Raw genomic sequence first — 26,698 nt, 5'->3', positions numbered from 1 at the left:
CACTTCTACTGGGAGTTTGAGGGGTGTAGGGAGGGAGTGAAATAATGAAGTTAATAAGAACTACGGAGTGAGGATCAAAATAAAATTGACTTAACAGTAACAATGGTTTTCCAGTGTTTGTATCTTTCAGAGTCACATGCATGAAACATCCCTGCCAACTGTCTTGTACTACATTTCAAAAGAAATGTAAGACAAATCACACCCAGGCAAGGCTTTAGACACTCCCTTGTTTAGTATCCTACTCACCTCAATGTTGAATACTAACTGGGATAATACTGTATTCACTTGCCAGAACAAAGGTAGCCAACTTATAGGAGGACAAACTATGAAAAGTCCTCTGATAAACTCTTTAATGGGTATTAGCACAGGGATGGTTGGTTTCCTCCTCATCTGAAGTGAGAAACTGCTGGGAGAAGAACCTTAATAGAGTCGTGCTTCAAATCTGCAAGTACCAAATGTAAAACGTGTGTCACTGAGTGGATGAATACCTTTTCACACCAATTACAAAAATATCAGTATTTTGATTCATAGACCTTGTTCGTGGAAAGAAATCGGGCCTAATACATTATGTCTTTATAGTTCTGTCATTCCGTTCTGGAGACAGGCTGAGAAGATCAATGATGCTCAATGATACTGGATTGTGATGCACCCTTTCCTCATGATAAGAGGTCGGCTACGGGTAGTAGCTTTGCATGTGGAACCTTTGAAAGGAGAAGCATCTCTGGGTAATAAGTTTGTCTAGGCCACACCAGGGCTACCATAATTATGCAACAAAGCTCTCTCTACATCTGAAGCACTGTTAGGACGGGCCTAAGAGGAAAAGCATACGCATAGGCAATGGTCCTTGACCATGCTATCAAAAAACATACCTACCCTCCCCAACCATGTTAGTGCATGTCTGCTGTACGAGTTAATTACCTTCGGTAACGATGTTTCTGGTAGAGACGTTGTCGAGCCGCAGATTCCTTATCCCCAGGCGTCAGACTGGATCCTGATTTTTTTTTTTGCAGCACCTCTGCGCTCCGGGGGATGGCGCCACACGGCCCGCCCTGACGTCGTCCACGGATGTGACATAAACAGAGCCTACCCGGCGGGCCTACGCAAGGGAGGGCGGACAGGCAGCAGCAGCCAGGAAGCGAAGGACAAGAGGCAGGGACTGAGCAATGTCCCAGAAGAGCAGGGGTGAAGCACAAGACACACCAGTCACAAGACAGCGACAATGTTGGACAGAAACCGGCTGAAGCACAGCGAGGCGGACCACAACTAGGAGCATGCACGTAGCAGACAGCTACGGAGACAAAGCAAGTGGCATGGCTAAGACGATAAAGGGACTGCCCAACAAGGCAACTTGAAGGCCAAGGGGAAGAACGCATCCAAAGGGAAACAGAGAGGCAGGGCGCAGCACCCCGGACAACCCTCAGAAGAGGAACAGTACAGCAGGCACAGCAGACACAGACAAGGGTGAAACCTGAAGGAAAAAAGACACATCCGAAGGTGTGTCATCCGAGGCACCAAAGGTGCCTATTTGAACCTTGAAGAAGTGCACGCAGAGCTGTGGAGAACAATCTCAGATCTCCGGAACCACCACCTCCGACTGTGAGGAGAAAAGCACCCCCAAAAAAGAGAGGAACTGTTTAGTACATGAACAGGACACACAAGACCCCCAAGAAAAGAAGAGCATCCAGAAGAGGAGGCTCAGCCCAGGGAGCGGAACCCTCGGAACCCTTGTTGCCGAAGCAGCATGAAAAGGCACCGAAGTGTACTATAAAACATGCAAAAGAGAAACGCTGCCGTGTAGAACAATGGCAAACCTGAGCACACAGCACCCAACTGCTCCCTGAAAAACAGTGATAGAGGACCAGACCTCGCAGAAGCGAAGAAAGGCAGAGTCGTATAAAAAGGCAGCCAAGTGGTCATCAACACGCGGGTATCTATAGAAAGGGTGAGCCACTGGACCAACGTCGCTGCGGGCGCTATAGCAGGAACCTGCCTATTGCACCGGTGGCAGCCTCGGAAGAAGTGTGTTGAAACACACTGAAAAGACATCCCAAGGGACAATTGTTGAAGAATCATTTACAAACAAGGAAAAAAAAAACTAAAAGAGGAGTACGAGACACATATGAGGTGCAAGCAAGGGGGAACCTGTGGCCTGTGAGAGGCAGTGCCAGAAGGCACAACACGGAAAACCGCCCTAAACGGTAAGATAATGACATCAGGGGAAGAACGGAGCCCAAAGGAACCACCACGCCCACCTGGCGCAGAGCAAAGCTATACAATAGCATACAGGTACCCCACCTGGGGTATATCACCTCCCCCAAAAACAAACTGTTAGAAATGGGGTTGCCAAATCCACAGGGAGGGTTAGCATGAAGCAGAGCGGGCAGGCCAAACTTCGGAGGACATGTGAAGCATCCACGCAGTACCCACATACGACTCACCAGGCACACCACAAAAGAGGCACGACACCAGCTTGATTTGGAAAAATAATAAGTTCTCTATTGTCTCCAACCTGCAAAGGTAAAGCACGTTAACAGGGGTAATCACCACAGGGCGCCAACTGGCGCCAGAGCTAAGTATATCAAGGGGGATTATTTACAATAAGATTGGGAACAAGGCTGAAACGATAAATAAGTCCATAGTGTCCAGCTGAAATGTAAGAATGTTAGCACTTGGCATGTAACATCAGCGACATCAATATGAGGGAAGAAAACACTAGACGTGAGAGCCCATTATGCATAAATCAAACATTAGGTGAAAGAACCCACAATGGCTGGCATTGGCACCTCCTGCAAGAAGGAACATTCAACAGCCAGCATCAATAGTAGGCATAGGCCTAAATCCGGGGCAGGAGCACCTGTAATAAAACACAACAAGGTTTCTTCCACCATCAACCTGTGGGAACTACGCGTCAGGCAGGAACTCATTTCACCTAGGCACCTTAGGAGAAACAACAACATAGGGTGCATAACACGGGGCCCTGGAATAGCAGGTCAGGCCAGCACAGAAGCACAACGGGCGCCCACATGTAAGGAAAGGCACACCAAGGCTTCCTCTTTGGCAGGGAGCATAACCAATGGCATGGAACCTTCCCTAAGCATCAGGCAGTACGTTGGCATCACTATAAGCATAAAACATCAGGGTGTACACAACAGCCAACCCTCCGCATGAAGATAAACATTAGGCATACACATTATGGTGTAACGTTAGGCATTAAACTATGAGCATGAGCCTCGTCCTCCACACTGGTGCATTATTTAATGAATGATCCCTAGGCATCTGTTCCCTGCCGGCTCACTTAAGCCAACCTCTATGGGGGCGTGCCCTTAGGCCCACTTGCTCAGGTGGGCCCGATGACCAAGCTCGGGATCTATATCTGCAATAGGGGATGTTGCTCTCCACCCCAAAATATTCAATAAGGGCAACCTGCTTGCTCCCGAGTTGTCTGGAGGGGCAGTTAAGTGCAGGAAAGTCAGGGCAGTTCAATACCTATGGAGCCCAAGTTGCAGGTGCCCTCGGCCAGACGGGGCACCTGATAAGGTAACACAGTCCCCGGGGGCGGGCACTGGCAATGTACCCCGTTGCCCCCCCTCCACCAGCTCAAGACAGGCCCCACTCACCGGGATTCCTGCGCGTTTTGCGGCTCCTCCGCAGCAGCTCCGGATGTTCTTGACCTGGGCTCTCTCGACTTCTGGAAGCCCTGCAACAACTTCTGCCAGCTTCACCCAGGCCCTTCTTCCTCACAGGGGCCCGGGGTTTCAAAACGGCCTCTGGGAGGCCACAGGGGACGACCGCGGTGTCATGGCCCGTGCGGGGGAAACCCGCTTGGCTTTCCTCCGCTCCCACGGGGCTTCCTCGACCTCCCGGGATTCCCGGGGCTTCTGATGGCGGGCACGAGGCTCCAGGCGACTTCTGGAGCCTCCAATGCGACCTTACCAGTGGGGGCACAGACCGACCTCCTCCAAACGCCCGGGGCTCCCTCCTCGCCACGGGAGCCCCGCGACACCGCCGGCGGGCTTCTTCCGGCTTCCTCGGGCTGCCCAGGCGGCAGCCAATCACTACGCGGCGGCTGGGGGGGGCGCGGCCAGTGACGTCGCATCTCCCCCGTCACGTGATGCAGGCCCGGTCAGCTTCAGGGCCTAGCGCGGCCCTCTCCTCACTCCGGCGGCACTCTCCTGGTACCGGGGGCCGCCGCGACGACAATGGTAGCAGCAGGGGGCTCTTCGCTATCGCGCCGGGCCGCGGCGGTGATCCTGGGTCCCAGGCGCAATCCACCGGCAGCGCCACAGACTTCACGGCACACGCAGTGATGACAGCAGCCACGAGGGGTAGGCTCCCTTTCATTAACTATTTATTTCGATCGCCAACAGCGCGCCAAAACGCAGGGTAGGCTCCTGCAGCGCTATTCCCTCAGAAAAAGGGCGCGAACACTTGGGGTAGGCACCCACAGCGCTTTTCACAGCACTCAGCTCCTCTCGTCAGGCCACACAACTTCCAGGGCCCTGGGGCTCAAAGGGCCAGCAGCACCTTGGGGCCACCACAGTCACAGGCCACAGCACTCCAACAAGTACCAGTTCCTCGGGGGCACAATCTTCCCCATACAGCGCTTCACTGGCAGCTCCTCACAGTCCAGCGCTTCCCAAGGGGCCACCGCTTCACAAAGGTAGCGCTTGATAGGCACACATCGCAAGGTGGCAAACAGTTCCACAGCCAGCCCCAGGGGCACACTCCTCACCTCCTGGTGGGGTTCCAGTCCACAGCACTCCTCCCCTTCTGGGCGCTTCTTTCGCGCAGCGCTGGCGTGGTTCAAGGTCCCAATAGTGGCAGGGACATAGGTGGGCCCTCCTTCAGGGGCCCTGGGGACAGAGCTGTAGCACTACTGGGCCAGGTCAGCAGGTAGTGGGGGCGTCATCAAAGCAGGGTGGTAGGCTCTCACCATCCCCACTGCAGCGTGGCCCTCCTCCCACACAGCAGCCTTGAACTCCTGAGGTGGGGCTTTACAAGCCCTGGGGACAGCAGGGGGGTCTGGATGGGTGCAGGGTCCAGCACACAGGCCCAAGTGGCGGTATCCCCTCGCAGCAGGTCCCCTAGCATTCCTGTCCCAGCTCTGTCTCCCTGCATGGTGGCACATCCCCCTTACTTATACCCTCCTCCCAGGCAGTGCCAGAACCTTCTAGAATGTTGGCAAAACTGTCCTAAACTGGCTCAGGGGGAGGAGTAGAGAACCCAGGATGCCAGGCTTTCCCTCCAAAAGCTAGGGGTAAACTGGGTACCTAACGACTAGACCGCTAACCTCCTGCAGTCAGGTGGCACACACATAGCCTGGGCATCCATTTTAAAAACACAGCACTTCACCATGGTACATTTTACAAGGGGGAAATTGACAAGTACTCACACCATTGCATGGCATTACATATTAACAAGGTGTCTCACACCACACATGGCCTATACAGGTTTATTACCATGGGGGAGACATTTCAAATTAGGGGGGCAAAAAGCGAAAAAGTTTGGGGGAAAAGGGCCAAGTCCAACACAAACAAACAGGGGAACACCTCTTAGGGTAACCCACAGTCAGAGGTCAAGACACGAACAACCTGTGGAACACCGCCACAGTCGGCTTACTGTCCAAAAACGCACATTCCAACTTGTGGACGCTGAATGAAAGTTGCAGAAGGAAGGAGGGGTAACCACCCCAGTGTAGGATGATCTGAGACCTGCGAAGTACAAGCCTATGGAGGTGGGCGGAGGGGGGTGGGGGGGGGGGGGAGGAAAGCCCCCAAGGAGGCGCTGAATCGCTGAGTCAGCGGCGGTATTAAACAAAAGGACCCCATCAAAAGGCAGGTCAACAAGGCGCTCCCAAATATTCTCCGGGAAGACGCTATCCCAAAACCAAGCAAGGCGCCATAATGCAACAGAACCAGCCATAGCCCGGCCTAAGGTGTCTGAGGTATCCAGTGCCGACCGGATAGTAAATTCTGCCAGGTCACGTCCGTCACAGATATGATGGAGGAAGTCAGCACCAGCGCCCTCAGAGGTTGAAGAGATAAGAGACTCTGCAGAGTCTCAAAGGGCAGAAGTAGCCCGAGCTCACACACATACTGTATTGAGGGAGCTAAGAGCCGCGCTAGTGGAGGCGAAAATATTACGACCCCAGGACTCTAGCCATCTAGACTCCCAGGAGGGAGGAAGCAACAGCGGAGGCAAGGAAGGAAAGGCAGCATGCAGAACGAGACCCTGAACATCCGGATGAACAAACCAGCAAAACGGATCGTTTGAGGCAGGGTGGTAGCGGTGCATCATGGAACGAGCCACCAGATCACCCAACGCCGGCCGAGCCCAGGTCCCCAGAAGGGCATCATAAAGGGAGGCTTCTAAAGGCAGAAGCAGCTCTACATTCTCGGAACCGTGGTGGAGAACATCCAAAAGGGGTTCAATTGGCAGGGGAACTGTAGGGGGCTGCATACGCAGAATGCGGGCGGCCATGGAAACCACCATCACAAAGGCCACACCAGCCTCGTTAGCCCTCCGAGGAGGGGACAGTAACTCATCCATGGGGAAGGGCTGTAAGCTGAGCCACCCACTCCAAGGGGATTGCCAATGTCCAAAGGGAGGAAGCCCCATGGAGGAATAAGGGTCATGAAGGGGGCGTTGAGGAGGCGTAGAGTCGGCCGGAGCCACGAACTCCAAGGGGGGGGGGAGAGGCAGGGACGGATCCGGCGTCGACGGACGTCAGGGTGATGCCGAACTTTCTCCGGAGTCCTCCGGAGAGGAGTCGATGATCCGGCTCGCACCTCCCACAGAGGAGTAGGCCTGGGCGAAGCACTACGCTCCGCTCGCGGAGTTTGCGAAGTTTTTGCAACTTCGCACTACGCGAGCGGCACGTAGCACAGTGCGAACATGCGTAGTGCAGCGTAGCGTAGTGCAGCGCTCATTTTTTGCTTGTTCGCGGTCCTGAACGTCATGTTCGCGACCGCGAGCAAGCAAAATGACATCCCGGCGAGATTCTCAACGCGAGGAGGTCAGGTTTCTCATTGTGAGTGGTTGCGCATGCCCGCGACCGCTCTCAATGAGAAACTACCTGTTCGCGTTGAGAAAGCTGCCGCTCGAGTAATAATCTCCTCGAGCAGCAGAAAACTACAGCTCGCACTGTGCAAGATGCCGTTTTCAATGCTTGCACAGTGCCGGATGCTTGTCCGCACTGTGCAATCATTGAAAACGCATCTTGCACAGTGCGAACATGCTACTACGCAGCTCGCGTAGTGCTACGTGAAGTTCGCGTAGTGCGAAGTGCACTTCGCGTAGCTGCGCGTAGCGCTACTTCGCGAACTACGCCCACCCTTACAGAGGAGTTGACGACCTGGCATCGAGGCGGTGCCCGGGCGTCCTCGGCTGGCACCGACTGGGCCTCGTCTGGCACCGACTCTGCCTCAACCACAACAGGCTCCGGCTCTGAAGTAATGAACGGAGACGGGGAGGCAAGTCTACAGTGCCGGACCGGCGCCAACTCGGCCTCAACCACAACAGGCTCTGGCTCCAAAATAAGGAACGGAGCTGGGAAAGCAAGTTTACGGTGCCAGACCGGCGCCGGCTGGGCCTCCGAAAACGCAGGCGCCTGTCCAGAGGGCCGAGGGGGACTCGGAGACGAGCTGCGAGTATCAGCGGCCACCTGCGACAACACAGGGAGCGCCACTGGACTATGTGACGCATTAGTGGTGCTATGGGCCGAAGAGTGGGACACAGCGTCCTTACATCGCCATACCTCCATCCCCTGGGGGTCCGAGGACGCCCCAGGGAGAGGAGGGGACCCAAGGGAGGCCTACAGGGCCGCGGCATAAGCCACCATTTGTGTCCGAGTCGCTCCCGCACCAGTAAATGGCGGATAAGGGAGGGCAGACTCTCTGGGCGCACGTCAGGAGAAGTCTGGGAACGAGTGGCCCCTACAACAGGAGGAAGGGAGGTTGATGACCTCGGCAACAGGCGCCAGGACTTACCAGGGACGGGCGAGCGACGCACACGGGAACCAGACAACGATCAACGCCGCAAACGTAACCCTCTGCCACCGCGACCTGCCGCCAAAGAGTAGGCCGGGGCGACACAGAATGGGACAGGCCAGCCGAAAGCAGCTTCATCCGACGCTCCCGCCGGGACTTTGGCTTGAGCTGTTGGCAGGCGTCGCAATCCATAGTCGTGGTGCTCGCCCAGGCACCACATGCAGATAAGGTGTGGGACCATAGCGGATATTTGCCATGAACAGGAGGCACATGTCTTAAAGCCCGAAGACCTCGCAGACTGTTCCAGACGCAAAGCGTCAAAAGGGGCCTGAAAACAGACCAGAGAAACCGCTTACTCTGGATCTGCAAGGCACGCGGAAAAGAAGGAAACTGACGTCAGCACGCCGGGGGGGTTTATATGACCTCGCTGACATCACGTCCGTGGACGACGTCAGGGCGGGGTTGTGTGGCTCCGTCCCCCGGCGTGCAGAGGTGCTGCAAAACAAATTCCGGATCCAGTCTGACGTATGGGGATAATTCTATGGTAAGGAATCTGCTGCTAGATGTCTCTATCAGATAGTGTACTACTGTAGTTTTCGGTTAATGTTGATTTCAAACAGATATAGGCTTGGTTTCCCCACCACTGAAACACGTTTTCTAGTAGTTTATGGTTCAGTTCACGTTTATGGCATTCCCATGAGGATCTGCCAAATGAGTCCACCCATTTATAGTCTTCCTCTGGTAAATGTTCTGCTGAAAAAGAACCTTAATGCAGAACTGCCAGTTCTGCAAGTCTTGCGCTTCTGCTCAGAGAAGACCAATTCTTGTTCCTCTTCCATTGTTGATGTAAAACATCCTGGTTATACAGTCTGGCCTTATGAGTACCGATGAACCTCTAATCCTGGGAAGGGTGGATCGATAGCCTAACTTCACAGCTTTCAACATCACCCTGTTTTGGGCACTTTGGTTTTGTTGTTTTAAGTACTAGCCACTGGCGGCATGTCTGGAGATGTATTTATTCCTTGGCACCTTGCAGGCACATAAAAGGATTGTCCTCATCGTAAAAATGGTATGCATCATTCCAGTCACCTCCATCACAAGGACGACTGTTAGGAGTCTGAGGAATATGGAGCATTCCAGACAGTGGTCAGGGCTGGAGGCCTGAGGAACCAAAAACAGCCCTGTGCGAATCCTTGCGGAATCTTTTTCCATCCATCTATTCATTCTCTCTTTCTCCTTTGCTCTCTTCTTCCTCTCCGTTTGCTTTCTCTCTACCTTCCCTCTCCCTCAATCTCTGTCTCCCTCTCTTTTGAAGCCTTTTGGTGCCGACTCTAATTAACCTCGAGGAGCTGGGGTAAGTGACAGAGGTACCAAAAGCAGCCGTGGGCCCTCAAAACTGGCCTCTAAAGGATCCAGCTCACCGGGGAAGTGCCTAGTGTAATTAAAGACCTCCGTGGCGCAGGCAGTGGAAGGGTTCTGTCAGAGTTGAACAGCTGGACAATGGGCTGACTTACGCCCACGTTGATTCTTGAAACCTTTTTCATTTTAAACTAAGATGTGCAACACAGACACTAGCGAGCACCAGATTCTTTACCGGAGGTTGAAATTAGATTTCATATTCGGTCCACCCAGGTCTCTAGCTCTTAGGGCTTGGACGTATTGTACACCCCTCTCAGACGTAAGGGGGGTGGGTTTTGATGTCGAAATCCTCAATTTGAGAAGATCAAACGAGCTTCATAACAATTTTAAGCCTTGAAAAAGTCATCAACATGACGAAACACTTGTCAACTATGCGCGTATTCCATCGACCTGTGTGTCAACAGACTATTGGACTAATAATACTGTTTATCTATGGACATTTATATGAATTTGTGCTGTTTTGGAATGTTTTATAAATTAAAATTGGATCTGCAATACTGACAGATCAAAATTACTCTACTGAATTGCAAAATTCTGTCATTCATATTATCATCAGCTAATCAAGCTGTTAAGGCCTTCTCCATCAAGCAGGTAGTAGTTAAACTACATATTTTAATTGGCTGCATTGTAGTAGTTTTGGAATTTGGAGACTCCATGCTCTTTTCTATCATATGCAGATTCATGTGCACCGCAAAAGTGATCTATTTATTTAAATATCTTATGTGGAGAAGACAAGGAAGGCACCGAAATGGACACAGTACTCATGGAAAAACTATGCATTTACCAACTACAACACTTCCCATTATAGACAATGAAATGAATGCCCAAAAAATATTACCTTCAACTTTTCATTTAAATTTGTTTTTAAAATAATGTGAATTGTGGCATTAACTGAATGGCCAGGTATTTTAATAAGATGAAGTCCACTGTAAGACCAAGTCTAGCAGCTAGTGGTCTCTTCATGATCCTTCCAGAAACACGTGATATTAATTTCAGTTAATATGAATGCCATTTATGACTAAATAGGTCCTCATTCTGCCTAGGTCAGAAATCCTATGTAGTATTCTCACACTCTGAATTACGGATAAAAAATGTATTAGAATACACAAGATCGTGGAATATTAATGTATTTCCGCTAGCAAAATCTAATTACAGATCTCAACTCCACTGACATGCAGTAGTGGGACCCAAAGAGAGCACTGCATAAACACATGATTTCACACCTCAGATGCTTAGGCCCCCCCCCAACCCCACCCAACCAGAACCCCTAGAGCTGAGTCTTATTTATGTTTGGTGCAATTTGCACTTAATATTACTAACTTATTTATTGCACAACATTTATCCAGACTATATTTGTCCTTTTTTACTCCTCCCCATATGTTGGGGATTCTAAGGTACCCATGGTCTGTGGAATCTCATCACTTCCATGAAGTGACTTCCATGGGTAGGTTCTCTTCATTCTCTCTTTCAAAGGTTCAGGAGCTTGGGCATCACCTGAGGTGATAACTGATCCCTGTGTTTATGGGTAACTAACACTTACAGGAATACTTTCTGAGCCTTTTGAAGAATGTTAATGTTAATGTTAGTATGTATTTGTAAGCGCTCGTACGCCCGGGGGCTTCATGGCGCTGTAGGAAGGAACGAACGCAAAGGTCACAGAAGAGGGGGAGCAGCTCAGCAATGCGCCTGAGTGAAAAGCCAAGTTTTCAGGGAGTGTCTAAAACTGAGGATGTTATCAGTCAGTTTCAGGTGAAGGGGAAGAGAGTTCCAGAAGCCAGCTGCAAGATGGTCAAAACAGCTGCCTCCAAGACGTTGTAGGGTGGGACAGTCAGAAGGGATTTGTGGATAGACCGGAGGTTGCGGGAAGGGATGTATCTCTTAAACATGTCTCTAATGAAAAGGGGGCCAGAGTCATGCAGAGATTTAAATAAAATGCACCCTGTTTTAAAGGCCACAAGCTCTCCAACTTGAATGCCAAAATAAAGACTGTTGGAAAAATCTAATCTGGACAGAACCAGGGAGATGACAATCTGAGTGAGGGCAGCTGGGGAAAAGAAGCAGGCAATTTTCTTGATTTTCTTCAGCTGGAAAAAACTAGCTGAGACAACTGCTCCCACTTGTTTTTTGAGAGAGAGGTCCTCGCTGATGTGTATTCCCAGGCTCTTGACCGAGGAGGACTTGGATGGAGGGGCTCCCATACTGGAAGGCCAAAAGCTGGGGTTCCAACTGAGAGCACTCTGTCCCGGCAAGACCAATTCGGTCTTGCCAGGGTTAAGTTTCAGATGACTGCAATGGAATAATTCAGCTGTTACTCCTGCCTCAGAAATTTCTCTTGTCACTAGAAGCGGTCACCTCCGTATCGGTCTATTACAACAGGATACAGGTAAGCAGGATAAAATAAGGCCATGCTGCAAAGACCGCAAAATTATTAAACAAGAAACTCTGAACCTCAAGTTCACAGAATGCATCTCACCAGCACCAGAGTTACTCTAATCCAGTTAAATTAATATACTATGCTTGTACATACAGCCTTTTATAGCTGTGTGTCATTTTACCTCTCTAACCTAATTTTATTTCGGTCGAGCAGAAGCCTAATGTTGGCCACCCAAAAACGAATGGTCTGTTCTACCAAGTGAGATAGAAACATTTAGTGGGCAGACTCTTAGGTCTGGAATCTGTTGCTTCACCTATTCATTGCACCACGGAATACATATGTTGCAACAGGCCTACGGATTGTATCACTCATGACTGCCCATCTGTAGCATGGAAAGCTCACCAGTACATGAAGTCTCTAAGCTTGCTGGTCCTGCCTACAGGAATACTCCCATTCACCAACTGGGCAAATTGCTTTTATCCAGATGGTGGACAGTGCCAGTGCTATGTATGCATGTATGTAACTGAGCTTGTAAAGCGCCTGGTTACACTTAACAGTGTGTCCCCGCGCTGTACCGCTGAGGAACCCATCCTGGCCTGTTCCTGTGAGGTGCCCACTCCTGGGCACCCCAAGGTGAAGCCAGGCATCCTTAGCGATTAGGGCCGGTGTGGAAATTAAGCAAGCTATTTCCCAGAGTTGCAGAGTGGGACCCATGATTAGAGTAGGCACCGAGGCGAGAATTATCGGGTCCGCGGACATTGAGCCCAAGACCCTGCCGCGACGGGAATTGAACCCTGGTCCCGGGTCAGATCTCTGCATCAGGGTCTGCCGCTCTAACCAGTGAGCCACACTTCTCCACCATGTGCTAAAACAATTAGATAAAAACTTCTGCACCACTTGATTTGAAGTTCTTTTTTAAAGGTTTCAAACGAAATACCTCTAGTGCATTGGAGCCATCTGTTGAACAAGTCCCTGTATTATTGCTTGAGTTTGAAGATATAGTTTCATTTTTGCCTTCATTATCTGATTTCTCATCAGAACTTGTACATTCCAAATCTGTATCAAAACCAGTTGGGTAACCCATTGCTTGCAAAACCTGTAGAAAAACAAACACATTAATGATAAAGAAATGCACATTACACACAAATTACCTACTTTACGAGCAAAAATATCAAGGAAGAAGCAAAAGGAAACAAACTAAAACCTCTCCCCTACAGTTATGCCTACATCCTGTTTGGTTCCCTGCTCGTTTTATTCTAAACAAAAACAAACTATATTGATTGCCTCACTGGGTTACCTTTCAATATTAAAGTCTGATCTTTAGTCAGGCAATTGTTGAGAAAGACGTTTTAGACAAAGGATTTGGAAGAAAAAACATTTATCAGCAATCATGATCAAAAGGGTAACATCACATTGCGATGATTCAGTTACTCCAAAGTCACGTTACGCGCCAAATCCCAAGAAATTATTGGTAGCATAGAAAAAGCTGCATACATTCAGCAAGAATATTTCTGCACTGCTGATACAGCATGAACTTAACAGGTTACCATCTCTGGGCATTTGTTGGTCAAAATGGCCAATTTGGGGCATCAGACTCAGGGTTCCGTGGCATAGCAACATACCCCTGGGATAATCTGGCTGCTACATGGGCTAACTAACCTCTTATCCGATAGTGGGTGATGCCTGGAGGCAGCAAAGAGCCTTAGATGTTGATATGGGCCTGGACGACCATGTGAGACCATGGTAGGGGACATTTCCCTTGCACACGGTTTTACAATTTTGAAGAGGTAAAGGGAGTCTCAAAAAGATGAGTGGGAGCTCTGGATCTACGTCTGGCGGTGCGGAAAGAAAGGAACATACATCAGCATAAAGGAGCGGCACCTATATACGCTCAGAATATCATTTCCAGAGTGAAATGGCATCAGTCCGAGTGACCTTCTGGCACACAGAGGTACTAATGAAAATTTTCCAGATCTAGTCTGATGCCTGCCGAATATTCAAAAGGAGTGGAATCTGCAGCTAGAAGTCTTGATGTAGTATGCCTACAGGAGGCACATTTAGCTAGGTCAGAAGGTGAGGGGTACTTAAAAAAACAAAAAGATAAAAAGGAAGGGTCTGTTATATAGCACTGAATATCTACTTTCTGCATGCCATATGTCTGTATAAGACAGGGCCCCTCGTGTTGCATGCAAAAAGTATATATAGACCCTAATGGTCGCTTTGTGTTTGTGCATGGCTGATTAGATGGTAAGGCACTCACTTTGATTACTATTTATGCACCTAATACTTATCAGGGCGATTTTCTGATTTCAGTACAACAATGGATGGGTGCTGAGCTGCCCACCCCAGCTATCTGGAATGGAGACTTCAATGGTGTACCTGACAGGATGCTGGATGGATCCTTTCTGACACTCCCCACCACAGGTACTTCGAAAGACTCAGATGAGACAGCAGCCTGGTTGGAACACTGGAATCTATGGGATGGCTAGTGATGACCCATCCAATGCTGATATGCTTCTCATTGAACGGACCGGCTGGCCGCCGTAACTTTGGACACTGCATCCATTGCACTTTTCTCCTCATTTTAGCCTTGGAGGGTGTCCCCTATGCAAGCTGCCTGTGCCCATTATATTTCAGGTGTACTTGATGGTATACACATATGTGTCTCTATGAGCATACCTGCTAGCCGCTGCATCTTTAGGCACAGCATGGAAGTTTCCTTGGTTATATTTCCTGATACCAATTGCTCTGGGCTCTCAGGTCCTCTTCCAAGCTGCTGGAAAATAGTCTCTGAAAGGTCACCCAAAACTTTTTGCCTTCCTCCTCCTCTTTTTGCTGAACTCTTTTTGTTGGCCGTAGGACTCTGTACACTTTATTAGTGCTAAAGGCCATGTGCTTCTGGTGTATACCTGATTGACATATTTGTTGTACTGGTAAGTCCCTTGTGAAGTAGAATACCATATATCCAATGCTAGTGGGCTACAGCAAAGAAGTACCCTTTCAAACCTGTCTCAAGCCTGCCACTGCAGTGCCCGTGTGTGCAGTTTACTGTCACTTTGACTTGGCATTTAAAACTACTTATGCAACACAAAATCCCTGGTCCCTCCCAGGGGAGGGAACTAGAAGTGCGGGGTATTCAGGGTGAGCTGGCCTTCATACTGATATGTGTACACAAAAAAGGCTACCCTGAGTGAAACACGACCAAAGTTTATAAAGTGTTAGAGGGAATGCCTGGGATCCTACAAAAAGTGAAGGACTGTCCTCACACACAACCAGGTGTCATGCTTCATCATCGGCAGTCCTCGCTCTCTAAAAACTTGGTTTGATAGAGAGAGGGCCTACACCTGGAGATAGGGAGGCACTTGTAAATCTAAGTGGGGGCCCGTGATGGTGATAGTTTAAAAATCAATGTAAATACCATAAATACATACATTTATTCAGATGGTAACTACTACATATTAAAAACAGAAGTGGTGAAGAAGGGGAATTAGTACCCCCATCACCGTAATGTTGGAGGTCGTCAACATGTTTCTGCCTATATGGCCTAAAAGGTCTGTTGCATTCTTCAGGATGAAAGAACGATTGGGCTCCTATCTTACCAAAACCTTTGGTGTGAAATTACCACTGGATAGGTGGACCTGTTTCACACTCTACCATTGAAAGTTTCTTGTAACCCTGTTGGTAGTTACCATACACCCCATGCGAGGAGGGTGAAGTAGAGACCCCTGTAGTCACACTTACATCAAGGTGAGTTTCTCTGAGAGAACACAGCTAGGAGGACCAAGGAGAGCGATGCACCTTGATGTAAGTGTGACTACAGGCGTCTCTACTTCACCCTCCTCTCAATTCTGCTGGACTCTGCCTTATATGAGTTCTACCATTGCCTGAGGTGCCCTTTCCAAGTTCTGGGCTTCAGTAGGGGGCTCTGCAGTTGTTTTACTACAAAACTGATGCATCTTCACCACTGTGCCGATCAGAACAGACGCCTCGCCCTTCGACACAGGCGCTGTTCTACAGACTAAGCAGCTCGACGACTATGCATTACCTTCACCTCAGTGGTGCTCGACAAAAACGCAGAGACTCGACTGCATGGAAAATATCAACACATCTTGCCCTCAATGTAGACGCTTTTCTCCATCCACAGTACTTTCTCAGCAGGCCCTGCAGCCAGCCTGCCCTTTATCATGGTCAGCCTGAACATTGGGTTTGCACAGGGGCCTTTCAATCTCAAGTAACCTTTTAAATGCTAGTGACTTCTAAGCAATGTTTTTGGACTTAATCTTCACATCCTGACTGAAAATGATTGGACTCTTGTTGTTTTGCTCAGCTAAATATTCTCTATTTTCTTAAACCTGTGGGGAGTCTTTTGTGCTGTATTCATTTTGTTACAGAGTATGTGTGTTGCACAAATACTTTACACATTGCCTCTTTAGATAAGCATGACTGCTCTGTGCCAGGCTACCAGAGGATGAGCACAGGTTATCTTTTGGTGTGCATTTAGCCTACCCTGAGTAAAGTGGTGGTTCCTACCTGGCCTGGCTGTATAACTCAGCCAACCACGAACCCTATTTCTAACACAAGCGTAATCTGCATATGCAGTAAAGGAAAATAAGAGACCTCAAATCATTGTGAAAACATTTCTTCCTCAGGCTTCTCTATCCTCCTGAGTTCCGATGATACTGCAACTCACAGGGATCGAAATGAAATATTGTCTACTTTAACTACGGACCCTAAGTGTGTATCACTTATAAGATAGAACCGGGCACGGTTCTGCACAAAGGACCCACAGTATTGATGTTTATACTATTTCTTTCCTTTTTTCTCTTTATTTGAGTAAATTACCATGTGGATATAATACAATACAGTAGAATAAATTATTACATCAAGTAGCACAGCTCTCTCGAAAAATGACCCATCCAATACAGCGGAGATACCCACACTATTCACAGGTGTTTAAGTTATACTCTAGGCAAGATCTGATACTATATACTGAACACCTAGTCGGAACACTGATTCAAGCTGAACACTTAGCCAAAGTAACTTTAGATTCAGACTGGTTTTGAGTGGGGGCACGTTAGACCGTATAATCTTGACCTGGAAATAAAAGATTGAGGTGCTGGAAGATAAGGTGTTCAGAGAAATTAGAGGTTCACAGACTAGCCAATACTTCAAATTAAATAAAGCTATGACTGATGAAACCAGGACAGAATGGAGTGCCTTTAATGTATATATCCGTGGCATATCAATGACAAAAGGTGTATGATCAGTGTTTGGGCACGAATTTAGTGCTTTTGAAATGTACATCGCTCAACTTTATTGTAGGGGGGTGTTCATAGACCCGAAAATGGTTGCAACTCTCCCTCAGGCCAAGGCGAGACACAGCCAGGCTGATAAACAGTATTTGTAAAAGTGACTATAAGGCAACGACAGCTAGATAACATGCAGAGAGAGATAATCCTGGTTGACTGTTTGGTGGCTGATAAACACATGAAAATACTGGGAGACAGATACTGGAGCTTAGAAACGAGGGAGAAGCTACTGACTATGAAGACAGAAAATAATGCTGTGCTGTCCGATCATTATTGCACTTTATACCATAGATGGAATGAGTATAATAAAGGTGTTATAAAAAGAGTATGTTAGGAACGAAGGGTCCGAAAACTGAATGAAGCACAGAGACTAAGCCTGAAATAGATCACTGTGGCTATTTCAAGAGCCATATAGAGGACTTGTAATAAATGTAACACTTAAGGTCATTTTACTAAAGTTTGCAATTCAAGTATGAATAGAATGAGCAAGGTTGTCAACTCAGTGGATTACATGGAGAAGCTGGGCTGAGCGTTAGTGAATGCGATGTCTTTTTTTATGTGGAACATCTGAACAAAAGAGGGTGGAAAACTGGTATGCGATGCTGTGATATGATTTAACAAATAATATGTTAATAGAACATATTTCTTTCTAATAGGCACAGGAGTTTCAAAGGAATTCAAAGGAGTATTCAGCCCAACATTACCGAAATCGGGTCTACCTTGGGAGAAGCAAGTATTTTTTTCCAACGTGGATATGGCTTCTGCCAATCATCATTTGACTTTGCATCATGAATCAAAACATTTGACATTCTTTCTAACTGCTGCAGGGGCTTTCTGTTTCAAAGCATGCCTACAGCTCTAACATTAAATGTTTTTTGTCCTTTGATGGAGAACTTGTTCAGAGATGTACCTGGTGTTGTATGTTTCAAAGACGATGTGTTGTTGTATGCTATAGATAAGAACACTTAAGATAGGAGGCTATCCAAAGTTCTAACTATGTTGAGGAATAAGAGCTATGTTAAAGGCACAAAAATGCAAATTGAGGGTTCAGAATGCGGAATATTTGGATTTCCATTTATCTGCCAAGGGTTTGGAATCCAAAGAGACCAGTTAAGATAGTTTTGTTGGTAAGCTGTTTTTTCATCAGTGATTGCGTGACTTCTGGAGCAGGAGCATTGCAAACAGCGGAGCACCTGAGGAGCACCGCCAGACCATGTGGCAGTACAGCATTGCGGGGTCAAATAATTGGGATAACTGGTAGACACTGCACACTGCCTCAGCCATTCAGGCCTGGGTTGACTTGCCGCCCTGCCACCTTAACACCATTACTGGGCCAGAAGACAGCGGATGCAGAAGAAGGGCGGAGGGCAGTGCAACGAGGGGTGGCTTCAATAGGCTGCAGTCCCAGTGTGTAGCACGGAGGCTGCAGGCATTAGGCTTTTGCGGCTAGTGCCCGCCTAAGAAACTGCGCACCTGCCAAGTCGCTGCACTCACAGTCACATTGTAGCAGCCACGACCAAAAATGCTCATCTGATTTCACCATCCTCCACCTTGAACATCGGCCTCAGACACCACTCCGAGGAAACAGCAGTTGGCTTCGCCGTCAGGACCAGTAGCTAGTAGTCATGATACAGAGAGAGAGATGCCGGCATGCAATAAGTGGCTCGCAATCATTCCTATAAAGAAGCTAAAAAGGTAATGAAAAGACACACCCATATTTAACGTTCAATAGAATACCAACTTACTGCAAGTGGGAGACTGATATAGGCAGTAAGGGCTGCTGTGCAGGAGGGCAGGGGGCAGGGAATAACAGTTGTGCTTATGCCTCCCTGAGTTGGTGGTATCATTGATGCGCCCAGGGCTATGGTGCAGCTGGAGACTCGCAGGAAGGCGGCCACACCAGAACAAAACAGAACAAACAACGCCTGAAGGGTTGAAACACACTCAAATTTAGAACTATGCTCGACATTGCCGCCACAAACATCCTCCCACCTCTCCAACAGTTCAGCAAGAAAGGTTTGGCAGATAATCCAGAAGCTGAATCAGAGGGGCCAGGAAAATGCTGAAACTGGACATGGGGGTCCTGCAAAACAGCAAGGAATCAAATGAACCTAAGAACTTAACCCATAGGGAGGGACGCTTGGAAACTAACTACTGCAGAAGCAGACAAGTAAAGTTCCATCTATGGTACTACCTTACAAAGGAGACGTATTGACATCAACACAGTCCGTTAGGACGAGAGGGGACCCAGGTCAGGTGAAGAAAAAGGCACCACAAATAACACGAATACCAGACCAGGACACTGTAATATGTCTGGTGGATGATGAAGTAATACAATTGGAAACCTCGTGATCGAAACAGAAATCCAAAATGTGTAAGAGCAACAGTGCATACAAAAGAGAGCTACAAAATAGAGCTACAAAATAACAGACTGTTCAACCCAGAAAAACACAGTGAATTCAAATGCCAATGAAAATATAATGATTCCAGCATTAGCCAACTCGGGAACTGCGTCAGGGCGAGTAAAGCTCGTCGGGGAGAGTAAAGCTTGACAAGGAAAATATGAATGGTGTTCCCTCCACAGAAGCAAATCTGCCAAGTACAAATACCCATACAACACAAGCAGAAGTACGCAAAATGGGTAGATCAGAATGGTTCTCATCCCTGAATCTCACGGTTCTCAGTAACTGGGATTTCCTCCACCCATGTTCTGCTCCAACTACCTCGAATGTTCTGCTTAAACCGCCTGAAATCCGGGATCAACCACTGATTAAATTCACAGAATCAACATTAACCATGCATGGTGTTGACGAAAATCGAACCAAAAACCCCCTTGTACTGCCATCTCGCCACCGCAAGTGGCACTACGACAGAAGGAATCAATAGTTAGTCTGAGCCCATCAGTGGTTGGCAGCAGAAGCTCGCCAAACAAGGGCACATTTATGTTTGTGGCAAAGCCCCCCTAGAGTCCAATCAGAGGCTCCTGATGGAGGCAGTTCCGAAGCCCGCTCCAAATGCACAAGGAAGAGACACGTTTCCCAGTTCGGAAATCTCAGTGGAAGAAGCATTCGAAGTAGCGAACTGAAAAGTACCTGCAGGGGACTTTTGTCCACAAAGGAGGCAATGTCTTTGGCAATTTGACGTAAAGCAGACAAACAGGAGCTACAGATCGACCTCCTTAACATTTTAGCAGTACACATTGTGGGCATTGATAAGACATTACAAGCATTAAATGAGCGGATACAGAGAGCCCAAAACCACGAGCACATCCAGCAAACTCCAAGCCAAAGTGCAAACATAGGGGATAAACTTCAGGCAATTCCAACAATCTTGAATGACATCTTGCAGGAAGTAAGAAAGCAATCAATCAGGTCACATGAAAAAATGCGGGTCCAAGAACATGCCCTAAAATATCTAGAACTAACTATACCAAGGGACAACCAATTGTAGATCAACTGTCCCCAGCAGCTTCAAATACACTCTGCGCAGCCCATCATTGAAGACTTGCAGAGAAGGGGATTCAGCTCAGAGGCCAAGGGCTGATGGAGGTAGGGTGCGCGCAAATCTTGAAGGATCGGAAGTACCCGCTCCAGTCTATGCATCCGAGGCAAATAAAGGAGAAATGAAAGGCTCAGACCTAACCAAAAGGGAAAGAAAACAGCAAAGGAAACAGGCAAAAAAAAAGCAAAGGGGCTCAGCAGCATTTTTCAGCAATTTGATCAATACAGAGCATTAGTGAGAGATAAGGAGGAACCAGGGCACGAAGAAAAAAACCCAATTGAAAATCCAGGAGAGAAAAGTCAAGTGATCACACACAACTCTATTTGCATACAACACAGTGGGCCAAAACAACAAACGGCCGCACAAAGGCCAAGATCCGGCACAAAACCTGGTCTGCAATCAGGCAGTATCCATCACACAAGCGGAAAACAAAGCAGCTAGTATCAAAGTGAAAAGAGGGGAAAACATTCCAGAGCCCCCACCATCCAAAAATGCATGAAAACCAGGAGCAGAAAAACCGGACTACTCGTAATGAGTATCCAAACAGGAGGCAATGGAGTAGGAACTTCAAGCTACAGCAAAACCGGCACAGTACAGAGACACTACCCTGGGCCTAAGCACAGGGGCAACACACGTGGTTAAAGGGGCTACATCAGACACAAATCGAGGCTCACTCGGGGATACAAGACCCCAAGACACAAGTGCCAACCAGGAAACACCAAAGTGCAAAACTTCTGGTAATACCCACCTATATATCAAAAGGCTCATTTGACATTTTAAACAGAGGAACAATTTTAGAGATAACAAAGGAAATAAGAGAGCTGGCACACATTAACTCTTCCGATGTACTGCCAACAGAATTCAAACCACACCCTCACATAAAAACAGAGAGGCAATGGTAACATAGATCTCCACATAAATAGATTTCAATCGTGGGGAACTGAATTACAAAAGATCTATCACCCTCGATATCCAGGCCCATTCCTTCCTTGTGCTTCAAAGAATTCACCTGACAGGCCACTCCCCGCAGCAGGAAGTTATTCGGTCATGAGGGGGGCGTTGGCAGCAGATCTGGCCCGGATTCAAAATGTTACAATAGTGCAACATCAAGGCACCAATGACCACTTCAGACAGGATCTGCTGCACTATCAGAATCTCAGAGTGGAAACAAATCATGGTGGGTCCCCCCCACAATCAACATATCAACTGGTCCCTGACACCAACATCTCAGCTACAGAGCCGGATCTTTTTAATATCTGCACTTAGAACACCCACGGCCTAGAGAACCTGTTGCATGTTGGAGATACACAGTCATTTCTCCAAAGGTTTGACAATTATAATCCAGGAAACCTGCTGCTTAGAACCCACACCAATTGTTTGTCACGTGGAACATCATACCCCAGCTGTGGGCAAAACTTAATAAATGTGGTATCTCAAGAGGATTGTTAAATTAAAGGCAATCATAGCGCTGTATACAGAAACCTGGGCCCAGGTCAAAATAGGAGCTGGGACTAGTCACGAAAAGAATTGCCACAAAGAATGGCCTCAAAAAGGGCTGCGTGCAAGCTCTGAGCCTCTTTAATTTATATTTAGTAGACTGTGTACGTTATCTGCCACAAGAAGTAGGCCATCCTTCAATTTTGCAAAAGAAAAAATAGGATGCTTGCAGTATACAGAAAATATGGTTCTCTTGAGCCAACACATCATGAATGCTTTAAAAATCAGTATGGACCAGCAAGGCTTAGAACTAAACCCAAGTGGTATGAATGGTTGACTACAAGTAATTCACCTGGGTTAAAGATGACAAAAAAGTTGAGGTCGCCACCACATATGAATATCTAGGAATTAAAGTGGAACATCAAATGACCTTTAAATGTCAACTAGCCACCATACAGGCAAAGGCACATTCATTAATCTTTGGATTCAAACTGCTAAAAATAAACTTGGCTGCCATTCACTCAGGCATTTGCTAACAGTAATGACGGCGCAGCTCATGTCCACAGTGACAAAAATGCTTCGAAATCATGCATGGTCAGTAATGCTCAACAAGCTTGTAAAACCTAGCCCTTTTCCAGGTTTATCCTCAAACTTTTTGTCTTTTGCCTCCTATTTTTCTGCCCCTGTTTTTATTGGCTATAGGACTCTGGGCAATTAACCACTGCTGATCAGTGCTAAAGTGCATATACTCTCTGTGTAAATTGTGATTATGATTCGTTATCCATAGGAGCGCGCGGCGATTCAAGATGGCCGCAACCTGAAGAGCTCCGCTCGGACGAGCAGCGCTCACGATTGAAGGGCGGACTTCGTGGCAGCGTTTCTACGCGAAAACGGTGGATTTTGCCATCGGAAGTGTCCGGGCAGCTATGGGCAAGTTTTCGCATCAAAATGCGATCTATTGAGCATTTTTACGACCTAATATTGTTTCTCTGACAAACGGCCGTAATTTTGTTTTTTTCTCCACGCAGCGTTTTTTTTTTCTTCCCTTTTGTCCCGCTGCAATGCTGTCTCGCACTTTGCCTTCATAGTTACAGTTTTCCACCAATATTAAAGAGACCTGCTGTTTTTCTCCTGAGCTTGTCATGTTGAGCTGGTGAATCTCTCAATGTAACTTTGCTGTGACATTTACAAGTTACCCCAGATACACGTTTCTCAGCAAGTGTCCAAATTCCAACCGCGCAATGTTATAAAGGATGTTAGCATATTCTTCAAGACATTTGTTGTTGGCGCAATTAATATGGTCAAGCAGCTCGCTCTATTGAGTTCTTATTGTGATTTCAATTCACTCAACCTGAACTCTTCAGTCCACTGCCTCTTGCCTTCGCCCTGAGCGGATTTCCTTACCTTTTTTTATCACCTTGTGGTCACACTGGGCGCTGCTTTGTATTAACTCTCTCTTTGCCAACAATGTTTGGTACCACCATAAATGGTTTGTATTCTACCCATATTTTGTTCTTTGCTACAACCTTCCTGGGATAATATCTTCAATATGGAATCCTCACACTCAACCAAATCTCACGGCACCTCTTCTGGAATCCGTAAAGAACCAGCTGCAACTTCTTGCAGACTCATCAAGAAGGACCCTCCCTCTCCTTCGAAATCACTGCTTCCTATCACAGTAGATGATATCATGGAGGAACTGCTCCTCATTCGTCCTTTCATGACTAATGCAGCTGCTACTCTTCAGAGGTTGGACGATAAATGGTCCAGTCTTGATATGAGACTTACTGATGTTGAACAAAAAGTTAGTGATGCTTAGGATGTTGTAGCCACAGTTGCCAGCCTTACTAAAGAAGTTGATCAGCTTAAAAAGACCGCAGAAGATTTGGAAAACCTTAATAGGCGCAATAACCTGCGCATTTATGGTATTCCGGAAGGTTCTGAAGGGTCGGATATCATCCAATTCTTAAAGACTCAAGTCCTTCAAATTGTTGGTCTCCCAAAACACATGGACGTCAATATTCAAAGAGCCCATCGTCTTGGACCAAAGAACACATCTTCTACGTCTAGACTTAGAGGCATCATTGCTTACTTCCTCCTATATTCCGACCTCATGACGATTCTCAATTCAGCTAAATAATATAAGCAGATGCTCTGGTCTGGTCATAAAGTTTTCTTTACTCAAGATGTCTCTAAACCAACTGCTGCTTGACAAAAAGAGTTCCTGGACCTACGGCCTAATCCATCCCTGTTTTTTTAAGGTAACTTATAAAGAAAGAACTTTCAGTTTTGAAGATCCTGCTGACCTCCAAAAGTTCATCCATATTCATAAGGGAGAACTTATGGAACTGAGCAAACCCTAGTTGTTTTGTTAATTGTTTACTGTTTTGTATTGTCAAATTTTAGCTCCATATTCTGTCCGTTGATGGAACAATCTCTATTTTTCCTCCTCTTTGTTTCACAGGTCTCCCCTTTGCAGTTTTGTTGTACAAACTTCTCATTTGTGTTACCCTGATGTCTGTAATGTGCAACCCATCCCGTTGCTGTTCATTCCCAAATCTTTGGTTACTTCCCTTCATTTGTCTTATATGGTTACCTTTAGTCTTCGGACTCCTCTTTACTTCATTAATTTGTTATAATTATTGTATAGGTCACCTATTTGTTTTCTTGTCTCCTACTCGTGCGGCTGTCTTGTTCTTCGCTGCCCCCCTCCCACATTAATGTTCCTCGGTCATTTGTCCTTTATGACTAAAGCCATTTGGTTTTTTGTCATCCTCTTTTTGAAATCATCTTTTGGGGGACTCTGCCCCCTTTCTTTTTCTTCATTCCTCAATTTCACCTTTTCTTTCTTTCCTCCTTCTCCTCTCTTTTCCTTTCCTCTGATGCCTTTTCTCTCACCGCATTTTTCCCTTTCTTACAGGCTATCTCCTTACTATTTATCTCATTTCGCACCTCTCTCTTTCTTTAACTCAGCTTCAAACTTGCTCTTGTTTCTCTATCTGTGGTGGTCACATAGCTCAATCTCTTCCTCGCTTACTCTTTATCATCTCGATCTTCTCAACCTTTTTTATCCTCTTTACTACTCTCCTATTCCTCAAGGTTTTCTCTCTATATTTATGCCTACTCTTCTGTAATTTTCAATGATGAATGGTCTTCATCTCTTGGAATGTAAAAGGTATTCGCAATCCTGTTTAAAACCAATGTGTTTTATCTCAGTTAGCGAGACTGAAATGTCAAGTTGCAATGTTGCAAGAAACTCACCTTACTTTAAAAGATTTGTCTTCTCTGCGCAAACAGTGGGTGGGTGAAGCCTTCTGCTCTCTGGCAGTGAATAACAAAAATGGTGTTATCATTGTATTTCACAAATCGTTGTCTATCCAGTTACAATCCGAGTATCATGATACTAATGGTGGATGGTTGTTTTTAGATGTTACTGTTAATAATACAAAACTTTCTCTCTGAAATGTTTATGGCCCTAATGGTGCAGACTTAACTTTTTGGAATGATTTCCCCACGCTTCTCTCATCACATGCGACTAATGATTTAATTGTGGGTGGTGATTGTAGTCAACTCATGGACCTCTTTTTAGATCGGAAATCACAAACCAGATATGTCTCCAATAGGATGCAAAAATCCTTTTATGAAGCTATTTCCTTGAGAGGCCTTATAGATTCGTGGAGAATTTCCCTTCCAGACACCCTAGAATTCTCCTTTTTTTCTCCTGTACATGCATCACATTCCCGTATAGACTATATTTTCCTCTCACCACACTTTCCAATTCACGACTAACTCAGAAATAGGTTCTATCCTTACCTCAGATCATGCCCCTGTTTTACTGGACATAGATTACCCCTCCCCTATTCCCACCACATGGCATTGGCGCTTCAATAACACTCTCCTCCTAGGTCCCCAGTTCACTGAGCATTTTACACTTTTTATGGAGGAATTTTTCTCCACGTCTCAATTTCATTTGATCTGGGATGCTTTTAAAGCTGCTGCCAGAGGATTCATTATTGACTTTGTTTCTCTCAGTCATCACACATTCTTAAACAAATAAAAGAGCATGAACATCTTTTTTTCACTACGAATTCCTCTGACACACTTTCCACTCTCATCAAAGCGAAAATGGAATACAACAAACACTCCTGGGATGCTGCATGCAACAATCTCCTTAAATTTAATGCTAAAATGTATGGTGGGCGCAATAAAGCAGGCAAATCCCTTGCAAACTATCTCAAATTCAAAAAACAAAAATCAATATCACAGCTATCACTGATATCCATGGGGATCGTCAGTTACCTGATGACAAGATTCTTGACTGCTTTGTCCAATATTACTGTTCATTATATACACCAAAATCAACTTCTTCTCCTGCTCAAATTGATTCATTTTTTCAATCTATTCCTAAATCCCCAGATAATGGTATAGATCTCTCCTCCCTAGACGTTCCTATCTCAGAAAAGGAGATACTCCATGCCATTACTCTTCGACCCAAGGACAAATCACCTGGTCCGGATGGCTTCACTGTTTGCTTCTATTTTCATTTTAAAAACATTTTATTACCACATTTATTTTCATTGATCAATAACGTTCTTGCCATGGTTGAATCCAAGGGATCCTTCACACAGGCGATGTTATGTCTACTCCCCAAAAAAGATAAGGACCCTTAC

General features: G+C 46.8%; 1 protein-coding gene across 6 annotated transcripts in view; it reads right to left on the bottom strand.

Annotated features, from left to right (window-relative positions):
- STRBP (spermatid perinuclear RNA binding protein) overlaps positions 1-26,698 on the bottom strand; it is a 617,908-nt gene that overhangs the window by 155,496 nt on the left and 435,714 nt on the right. For all 6 annotated transcript variants that reach the window (XM_078641959.1, XM_078641961.1, XM_078641960.1 and 3 more), the window contains one exon: positions 12,719-12,877. In XM_078641959.1, the coding sequence (XP_078498085.1) occupies positions 12,719-12,877 (159 nt within the window). The remainder of the gene's footprint in view (positions 1-12,718; positions 12,878-26,698) is intronic.

Source organism: Lissotriton helveticus, chromosome 5_1, assembly GCF_964261635.1.
Source record: "Lissotriton helveticus chromosome 5_1, aLisHel1.1, whole genome shotgun sequence".
NCBI lineage: Eukaryota > Metazoa > Chordata > Amphibia > Caudata > Salamandridae > Lissotriton > Lissotriton helveticus.
The sequence above is the reverse complement of the archived record's forward strand: the minus strand, read 5'-3'. Positions and strand labels throughout refer to the sequence as shown.